The sequence below is a fragment of the Acanthisitta chloris genome, unplaced genomic scaffold, assembly GCF_000695815.1.
Source record: "Acanthisitta chloris isolate BGI_N310 unplaced genomic scaffold, ASM69581v1 scaffold41540, whole genome shotgun sequence".
Taxonomy (NCBI): domain Eukaryota; kingdom Metazoa; phylum Chordata; class Aves; order Passeriformes; family Acanthisittidae; genus Acanthisitta; species Acanthisitta chloris.
The window spans coordinates 1-10,387 of record NW_008651894.1 but is presented as its reverse complement, the minus strand read 5'-3'; the positions used below and the strand labels follow the sequence as shown (position 1 = coordinate 10,387).

The window sequence follows — 10,387 nt, the reverse complement described above, 5'->3', positions numbered from 1 at the left end:
ATGCTGAGAACGGTGAATGGAGCAGGGAGGATCTATAACCAGTAACAGTGTGGTCACAGGAATCATCTGGTGTCACTGTCAGCCCAGTGGAGAAAGTCGTAGAATCTCTTAGGGGTTGGAATGGAGCTTAGAGATCATCCAGCCCCAACCCCCTGCCCTGGGCAGGGACACCTCCCACCAGAGCAGGTTGCTCAAGGCTTTAGCCAACCTGGCTGTGAACACTGCCAGGGTTGGGGCAGCCACAGCCTCCCTGGGCAACCTGGGCCAGTGTCTCACCACCCTCACAGGAAAGAACTTCCTAATATCTAATCTAAATTTCCCCTCCTTCAGTTTGAACCCATTACCCCTCGTCCTGTCCCTGCAGTTCCATATAAAAACACCTTCTCCAGTTTCCCTGTAGGCCTTTCAGATAATGAAGGGCCCTCAAGGAGAGGGGGTTTGGCTCTTGGGAGAAGCTGGAGCTTGCTCTTGGTGTGTTTTTTGTGGATTTGAGGGCATTTCTATCACTAAGAGTATGCCTCATGCTAGAGCAGAATCATCTTCCACCTCCAAGGAGGAAGCAGGAGCAGCACCTGCTCATCAAATACAAGCTGGCAGAGGGATATCCAGCAACAAACCCTCCTAAGGCCCAAAATACTGCCAGGACACCTCCTTTCCACACCCTCAAACACCTAACCCAAACACTGACAGGAACAGAGAATAGCCTCATCTCTTGAAGGGATGATGCCAACTCATACTTCATGACTATCAATAGTTAGAGACAGGATGGATGTCTGTCTGTTGTCCTGTGTTTGCCCATCTGTTCTCAGAGACAGGAACAATGATTCCTTGAATAGCACATGCTCCAGGAGAGCTTCTGCTATTTTCTCCACCTGTAAGGGGTCCCCAGACACAGTGTCAGCCAGAATGGCAGTGCCAGGTCTGGCTGAGCAGTGATCAAGTTGCAAATACTTAAAAGGAAGAGAAATTCCACCAAATCCACATCGTGTCCCTGGACAGGCTGGTCTGAGTCTGACTTCCTGGTCTGCTCAGGACAGCAGTGGCCACCTGGGTCAGCCATGAGTACAAGATTCAGGGACAGGGTGCAATGGCAAGCCAGCATAAGGCTCTCCATTCTCAACTCTCCTCCACTGTGGAAGTAACTATGTGCAACAGAAACAGAGGAGGAAAATGTTCCCTGCAGCAATCCATGAGCAACACCATTCTCCTGGCAATGGGACAGTTCCACTGTGCAACTCTCTCCCCTGTCCCCTTCACACCAGTCCTGCAGACTCTTCCAGAACAAGAGCAGAGCCCCAGCACATGGGGCAGAACAAGAGCAGAGCCCCAGCACATGGATTTCACCACAGACAGTCCCAGGACACAGGGCTTGTTCAGGAGGATGTATTTGCACCCTGTGCTGCTCGTGACACCAACAATCACGGAGCTTCCCCACACCACCTTCTGCTAGAGCTCTGCCTGCAGCACACGTGGGCTCACCCAGACCTGTCAGAGTGGAGCAGCTGCAGACACATTCCTCCTCACTGCTCCACTAGCACAGCTCATGGAGCTCCTCCACCTCCCAGAGCCATGTGCTCTGTGTGTGTGTGTGTGACAGCTTCTCTAGTGGAAAATACCAATGCCACGTGTGGGAGCTGCAGCTCCCTGGGGGACAGGACATGGCTTATTAGGAGGTGATGACGTGCCTGTTCGAGCTCTCATACCTCTGTGCTTACACACAGGGATTGGGTTCCAGCTCATTCCTCAAGAGACCAGAGCCCATTTTGGAGAACTGGGTGCAACACCCACCTCCTGCCACCCAAGGGAACAGAGTCTGGAGTGAAGGTCAGCAGTGCCTGACCTCAAAGCACTTTGGCAACCTCTACTGAGGGCAGCTTAAGTTACCATCTCAGCTATAAAGTGCTGCACATTCTGACACTGGCTTTGGATGCTTGGGGAAGAAAAGGCACAGGAGCAGGAAAAGCACTGCTCCAAGGCTGCTCCTAGCCCAAGTCCTTCAGGGAAGGCTTTTCTTGTACCATATCCTCAGCTAGTGATAGTCACCAACCTACACCAGGAACCAGGAATGCTCTGTTTGTGTGTCTTGGCTGAGAGCCTTACCACCCAGAGGCACTGGCCCCAGGAAAGCTTGGCAAGTCTATACCAGCTGGAAAGGAAGTCTGTCCCTACTCCATCTGTGGGTCCCTGCCCCAGGCACAGGCACTGCTGACCCACCACAGAGCAGGGGAGTGCAGCAGGGAGAGCAGAGGCCCTGGCAGGCCTCGAGCTGTTATTGACAAGTCCCTATTCCCTGGGCCTGCTTATTCTCCTTTTGTAGACAGAACAAGCTGAGCTACTGGCCAGGAGGAGACCAGGAGGCAAGTCCTCCCTGGAGAGCCAAGGAGCTAGCACTGCTGCCCTTTCATGAGGCAAGACTCCCATTCCCAGGGCTGGATCCTTCCTTTCCATGTTATTAAAGGACAGGAGGCTTCCTGCTAGTTACATGACTGCTCATGGGGAAAACAGCTCCTGATGCACATCTCCAAGATGTTTCCTCTACACACATCAGCACCTTCTCTACAGAACCTTGTCTGCTGCGACAGAAATCATTGATCTGCACTCAGGCAGGAGCTCCATGTCAAACTGTAATCCAAAGGCTCTCAAAAACCTCTCAGAGCTGCAAGGTTGGTCCTTCAGGTCTCACCTCTGAACAAGGGTCCCGAAGAGCAGGTTGAAGACTCTCTGCATGTTCTCTGTGCAGAGCCAACTCCAGTGATCCACCAGCACCAGTCGAACCACGTCCAGGGCCAGGTCAGCCAAAGCTGTCTCAGAGTCTGCCAGGAGGAAGAGGAGGGTCAGGTGAAGAAGCCAACTCAGTGCCTAAGCAAACCTGGTGAGAAGCATCATCCCAAACTCACTCTGCTCCCCAACAGCCTCCTTGATTCTCTTTGTCCCAGCCTGGCACCTTGTTTCACACACAGATGACCTGCTGCAGCCCAGCCAGCCTGGGAGCTGCCCTCATCACTCTTCCATTTCCAATTTCATAGTGTCATAGAATGTTAAGGGGTTGGCATGGAGCTTAGAGATCATCCAGTGTCAATTCCCTGCCCTGAGGGAGGGCAGGGACACCTCCCACCAGAGCAGGTTGCTCAAGGCTTTAGCCAACCTGGCTGTGAACACTGCCAGGGTTGGGGCAGCCACAGCCTCCCTTTGCCAGTGTCTCACCACCCTCACAGGGAAAACTTCTGCCTAACATCTCATCTCAATTTCCCTCTTGCAATTTCTCCCCATTCCTCCTTGTTCCATCCCTGCAGTTCCTAACCAAGAGTCCCTCTGCAGCTTCCCTAGAGCCCCTTCAGCTCCTGGCAGGTTGCTCTGAGGTCTTCACAGAACCTTTTCTTTCATCCAAGCAGCCCAAATTACCCCACCAAGGGCTGCACCAACCCAGAATGTGGCTGCTCTGAGGCTCAGTTCCTTAGTTAAACAAAGGGATTATCAAATCCCAGTTCACACCTGGGGATGTTAACGTGCTCAAAGCAGGTGGGAAAGCAGGCAGTGACTGCAGCTAGAGACAGGTACACTGCTGAGGACTATTTTCCTAGTCTTCCCCATCACTTTTCCCTCTTCTAGCAATTTTCCAGGCGGTCAGGTCGGTGGCTGCAGGCTGCCATCGTGTGGCAGGTCCCGGGCTCGGCACGGAGGTGGAAGAACCACATCTGGATAAACCAGATGTGTCAGTAAAAACACTCCTCCCTGCCCAAATACCCACATATCCCTGCTGACACAGACCTGGGACAGCAAAACCTCCCTCTGACCCTTAGGAGGATGTCAAAGACTCCAGGGTAAACTGTTTCTACTTGCTGGAGAATGATTTTAATACTGCTGGGCCCTGAAGCATCCAAGGTGTGTTGAACGTTATTCATGTGCCAACAATCTGCCTGAGACAGCCACTGGGCCAGTGCTCCAGCCTGAGGCTACTGCCTCGGCTCAGAATCAGAATCAGAGTCAGTCAGGCTGGAAAAGACTTCTGAGATCATCAAGTCCAACCTATGACCTAACACCACCATGTCAACTAGACCATGGCACTGAGTGCCACATCCAGTCACTCCTTAAACACCTACAGGGATGGTGACTCTACCACCTCCCTGGACAGTCCATTCCAGTGTCTAATCACCCTTGCTGTGAAGAAATTCTTCCTAATGTTTAACCTAAACCTCCCCTGGCACAGCTTGAGGCTATAGCAGAGCAGGCAGAGTGAGCTCCTGTGCAGCAGTTTTCCCTGATTTAGCTTACCAGGTGCCTCATCTTCCAACCACTCTGCCTACAATTTACACTCACACTTTTCTGCTGGAAATCAGAGGGATTCTGGACCTCAGCACCTCTCCTCCCCTCCTCTTCCTCCCCCTGATGCATACAAGTTGGACTAATTAATTAAGTCCAGGCCACTCTGCTTGGAAAAGACAGGGCACTTGGCATCTCCTGCTCTGGGCCATGCCTAAGTTATTCCTCATTTGCTTCACTCTGAGTCTTGACTTTCCTGTGCAGAATCTGGAGCTGTTCAGCTTCCCTCAGACAGGGAGCATGGGCAGCAAGCTCTGTTTATTCCCACAGCATCCAAGTCCTGTTCCTCAGAGAGCTGCTGGCCAACCTCTTCCCAGAAGTCACTCCATGAGCAGATAGGGACACGAGTTGCCTTTTTATCCAGCTGCTCCAGACGTGTGTTCCCCTCACCCTGCCCTGTCTGGGCTCTGAAGCATCCCAGGCCTGCAGGCATTTGACATCATTGATGTTCCATTTCCTTCAGGGTTCAGCTCCCTTGGCCTGCACTGTGCAGAACACTGGCCTCCACCTCCAGTCCTGCTCCCCAGCAGCCCCCAAACCATGGGCATGTGTTCCAAGATCCTAGGAAAAGCTGGTAGCACAGGCTGGGATTCAGAGTACCAGACCCATCCTGTCACTAGCACATGCTTTCTGTCAGGACTTGCCAAACCTGAGCCACTGGAGAGAAGTTTTTGGAAAGTTCCAGCTGATACAGCTCAGCTATTCCAAGAAAAAGATTAGAGAACATATTTTTGCTCGTGTTCAGGATAATCTGTAGCTGTTCTGAGAGGCTGTTCTGAGAAGCTGTGCTTCAGAGGAGGGATCTAGGATCAGAGAGGAAACATCATTCCCTGAACTGGGATTACATTTTTGCTACTCCCATCGAATCTATCCAAACTTAATCACACAAAGTCCTTTTATAGCACATGGATACATCAAGGCTAACTTGAGACTACCAAGAAACTGCAATTTGGCCGTTTTTCAGTATCCAAGGGCTTGACTGTAGAACATTGCCAGGCTAAGCACTGTACTTATGAAAATTCTTTCTACAGTCACCATGCTGAGTACACTAAGGTGAAGATCTGCAGTGACACAACTAAGTTTCCACCAGCAACAAAGCCCAGAGCAGTCATCTAACAAGACTGGATAAACTCCATTTGCTTTCCCTTCAATCCAGGTGCAAGAGGCAGGAGAACAGGTCCTGCAAGATGAGCCTGCAGATGCTGGAGCTGCTGTGGTACCAGGGGAGAGAAATGAAAGCACAAACAGAAGGCTGAGCTCACCAGAGTCAGTGTCGGGATGTGCTCCCTGCTCTGATGTGTCCAACCCATCCGGATCCTCCTGCACAGAGCTCTCCTTAGCTTCTCTGCCTCCCTCCCCTTCAGGAGCTTTGCTGGGGATTGCTTCCAGCAGCTTCTCCTGCTTCTGGATGAAAGATTCCATAGCAGCCAGGGACAGGGTGCTAGAGACCTACAAAAGCACTGGTGTGTTAGTACCACACGGAGAGCCACACAGAGTCCAAGATCTCCACTGCTCCTGGTTTGCACCTTGGTGTAGCCAACAGCACAACCAGGGCTGGTCACTGTCCTCCTGCAAAGATCTGGCAGGTGGGAACAGGGCTGCAGCAGCCACAACCCTTGTGCATGTGGATTAGTACAAGCCAGCACCCAAACAGGGCAGTGATTAGGACAGTGAAAGGATTCCAAGAGGGATCAGAACTTACAGTGCTTCCCTCCCTGATGGAGTACATGATCCTGTCATGAGCTTCACTTGCACTCAGCACTGGAGTGATTTTACTGGAGGAGAACCTCAGCCTGGACCTGAGAAGGAGAGACATGGCACAGTCAGTTTTCTCTGCAAGCTGTGAGTGAAGAGTTTCCCAGCCTCAGCCAAGCCCCAGGAGCAGCTATCTTTGTCCAGTGCCACATCCAAGCTAAAAAGTCTGATGACACCCTAAAGTGGTTCAAAACCACCATCTGCCCTCAGGATAACTAAGAGGGGGCAGTAAAACCACACAACAAAAGCATGAAAGCACTTTTCCTCCCCTACACCTGAGCCTATCCAAGGCTTTCCAAGAGGCACCACACACACAGAGGTGTGTGAGCTGCCTGGTAGGTACAGGCAGACTCAGCAAGGTGTGAGAACTGCAGCACACACAGGAAAGTGCTCAGAAAAGCCTCCGAGATGAAACACACTCAGCAGGATTGTGAAATCCAGTTATAAACACACACGGAATGGAGGATATAAAAGGACACTCAGGATTGGGGGACAAACTGCAAAGCAGGCTGGTTATCATTAAGGAATGTCCTTTCCAGCCAAGAGCCTTCCAAACTTATTCTGCTTTGGTTTGTTTTCCTGTCCAAAACAGCGTTTTCCAGAAAACATCATGTTTTGGGAAATAAAACCAGAAATATTTGTGCAGAAACCCTCCCTTCTGTGAGGGAAGAATCACCATGAGGTGAGCACTACCAACAAACTGGTGAGCAACATACACATGCAATGACCTTAAATATTGCTCCTAAATAAATATTCCAATGTTTTTTGGGCAAGGCCACTGTGTGGAACACACAGGAGAGGCAGGAGGGAACCTTCAGGTAGGGAATTTACAGCTGCGTTTTGCAGTGACTCAGGTTTAAGGTTAAAAAGCAATTCCACTGAAGCATCAGTGGCTCTGCTGGCAAATGGCAGCACCTCCAGAGCTCCCTCAGGAGGAAAAGCACCTTCCGTGGAAGCCTGAGCATTCCTGAGAAATCCCTTAGATAAACAGGAACTCAAGTACCCTCGATCAGCATGTGAAAGAGAAACAATTCAGCTGATGTGCAACAGCAAAGTGCTATTCAACACGTAAAGCACCGAGTCAGTTCTTCCCCACAACGTGCTCAGGTTACCATGAATTCCTTGTTCTGGGAAGCTGCAGGAGCCCTTACTTGCTCGTCTTCTTCCCATCCGTCTGGGATTTCCCATCCACTTCAGACTCGCTCAGCTCCTCCGTGGGGCTCTGGGGCTCCGACCTGGGGAATGCTGTCTTCAGGGTGTCCACAATGGCATTGACAACGATCTGCAAAGCCATCAGTGCCCTCAGTTATTGCACACAGCCCCAGGCCTCAAATCCATTAAGAGTTTTCAGACTTGTGCTTTAACACCAATATCTCTGAGATGGGCTCTGCCCCTCTCCAGCTTTAGGGCTTTCTGGGCAAGCTGAACTCAGGTACACAGGGGGTGTTTGAGTTTTTTGGCTCCTAGTAGACACTGAAATCTAAGAGAGATATCCAGGGTTAGGTCCAGGGAACCAGTTTCCCACTTGCCTACCTTGTCTATCCTGGAGACAACAAAGGGCTTCTTGACAAATGCAATCCTGGCATCAGTGTTGAGGGCGAGGAACTCCTGCACCTCCTCACTGTTTGCAATCTCAGGCACTGCACACAGTTGCTGCAAGGAGAAATGGAGCTTTAGGCCTTTCTGGAGTCAACTTCCCAGCTGGATCATACAGGTGAAAAAGATCTGCTGTGCTCCACTGTCTGTCAGCACAGAGCTGTGCCAAACTCTGCTTTTAGCTCCCAAGAGCACACAAATATCTCACCTTCAAGAAAGATTCCAGTAGACTTTTCCTGGCTTCTACTTTATCACTGTCCATGTTGCCAAATGGGAGATCAGGGAACAGTTTCTTTGGCCCTTTGATATCTACAAAGGAAACAAAACCATTAGCAAGCTGAAGAAAACTGAAAAAAAATAGTGTCTTATTTCATAGATTTTAAAATCTTAAAAAATTAAAGCTTTGTAAGATTAAAAATTGAGATTTTAAAACCTTAAAATCTGAACAGAGATTTGAATCGGTGTTAAAATCTTACTACTCTCCTTAAGACTAGCACCAGGCAGTACCTGGCACCAGCCCAAGAAAATCACAGACACCAGTGTTTCTAGTTACTGTCAAGGTGCAAAACCACCAAGTGTTGTGATGGAAATTGGAACAGGAATGATTTGAAACACTGGAATTTCCTGCCAAAGGGGATAAATCTCTCCTCCAGCCACCTCTGCACAGAGCAACAGGGAACAGGACAAACAGCTCAGCAGCACCCAGAGCTGCCCAAGCAGGACAGACACCCTCGGGGCAGAGAAGCATGGGAGGGGAGGGAGAAGGATTTTCCTGGAGAGCTCATGCAGCACTGACTTTTGAGGAACTTGCGCAGCTCTGGTTTCTCCTCCAGTCTGGTCTGCAGGTTGAGGAACTCGCGGTAGCGGCGGTTGACGGTGTGGTAAGCCACCTGCTGCAGGCTGCCTGCCCCCTCGCCCTCCAGGGCTGTCTCATACTGAGGAGGAAACAACAGGCATGATCCTTACACATCCCAAACCAATCCTCATGTGCTGCAGTCCCTGCTGGGCCCACAATCCCCAGACCCGAAAGAGCAATTCCTGACAATAACATTTCCTTGAAAAGTGCCACACCTGGAGTGTTGCACACAGCTCTGGTGTCCCCAACATAAGGACATGAAACTGTTGGAGCAAGGCCAGAGGAGGACACAAAGCTGATAAAAGAACTGGAGCACCTTCCCTACAAGGACAGGTTGAGAAAGTTAGGGCTGTGCAGTCTGGAGAAGAGAAGGTTGTGTGGAGACCTCAGAGCAACCTACCAGGAGCTGAAGGGGCTCCAGGGAAGCTGCAGACGGACTCTTGGTTAGGAACTGCAGGGACAGGACAAGGGGTAATGGATTCAAACTGAAGGAGGGGAAATTTAGATGAGATATCAGGCAGAAGTTTTCCCTGTGAGGGTGATGAGACACTGTCCCAGGTTGCCCAGGGAGGCTGTGGCTGCCCCAACCCTGGCAGTGTTCAAAGCCAATTTAGATCAAGCCTGAAGCAATCTGTTCTGGTGGGAGGTATCTCTGCCCAGGGCAGAGGGTTGGCACTGGATGATCTCTAAGCTCCATTCCAACCCCTTAACATTCTATATGATATGAAATGATTCTATGATACGGTAAGATGGTGAAGGAACCTCCCATGAAGAAGGAACTGGCAGAAGCAGGATATAGAAAATTCAACCAGCCCCATACAACCCTTGGCCAAGAGTGAGAATCCCTATCCCATGCCCAAACAGCCACTGTGCCTGATATTCCCTCACTGCCAGGCAAAGTTCATTGTGGAGACATACACAGAGCAAGTCCTGGCCTCCAACCATCAGCCTGTGCAGGGCAAGGCAGGGATCTGGGAGAAGAGGTGAGTGCTAGGGGAGCTCTTACCTTGACGGTGTACAGGGTGTAGGGGTGGAAGCCAGTCCCGCTGTGCTCCCGGGCAGTGATGGTCCCAGTTATCCGTAGGTTCTGGATGACCACTGGCCCATCAGGGCTGCTCAGAGGCTCAAAGCTGAAGGTGCTCATGGAGGCTGTTGGGGAGGATGAGAGCAGGGACAGAGCCTGCCCTGGTTCTGAAGGGTTTTGTGATGAACACTCTGCTGCTCCTATATCTCTGCCTAAGCTGGAGGGTCTCCGTGTGGAAAACTTCCTGTGGACGACTGGGCTTTCCTCCTCCTTCTCCACCACTGGCTCAATCTGGATGTCAGGGCAGGAGCTCAGCATGGCAGAGGTGGGAAGCAGCCCAGCATCCGAGCTGGGGGCAGTGCCCTCCTCCAGGTCCCCTGTGCCATCCTCTGAAGTGGCTGCTCCCTCCAGCACAGAGGTGTCCTGGGAGGGTTCATCAAGCAGCTCCCCTGCAGGTGATGGTGCCAGCAGGTCAGTGTCCTGGCTTGGATCGGGTGCTGGAGATTCCAGGTCCAAACCCTCACAAGGGAAGAGGGAGCCCAGGACTCGTGGGCGGAGGAAAGGCTCTTCTGTGTGGCAGGACCTGCTTGTTGGATCATCTCCTTCCTCACCAGCCACCCTTGATTCCCTCCTGAGCCCCTCTCCAGCCCTGGGGGAGGGAGGCAGCCCGACAGGAGTCGTGTCCGACTGCGCCGGGACGGACAAGGAATCCGGCATGGGTGGAGCAGAGCGGAGCTTCTCACCCCGAGATTTCTTGGAAAACCCCCCGATGAGCAGCAGGTTGATCCAGTCCGGATCAGACATCTTCTTGATGGCCGGCAGCAGCACATTGCAGG

At 51.5% G+C, this 10,387-nt stretch overlaps 1 protein-coding gene across 1 annotated transcript; it reads right to left on the bottom strand.

The window, feature by feature from the left end:
- Positions 1-2,679: 2,679 nt before the first annotated feature.
- Positions 2,680-10,382, bottom strand: SNX19 (sorting nexin 19; the record flags this gene model as incomplete). Its single annotated transcript, XM_009074917.1, has 8 exons — positions 2,680-2,813; positions 5,583-5,769; positions 6,023-6,119; positions 7,227-7,357; positions 7,609-7,728; positions 7,880-7,980; positions 8,468-8,606; positions 9,534-10,382. Coding segments are annotated over 8 exons (1,758 nt in total), but the record flags the coding sequence as incomplete, so codon positions are not given.
- Positions 10,383-10,387: the final 5 nt, after the last annotated feature.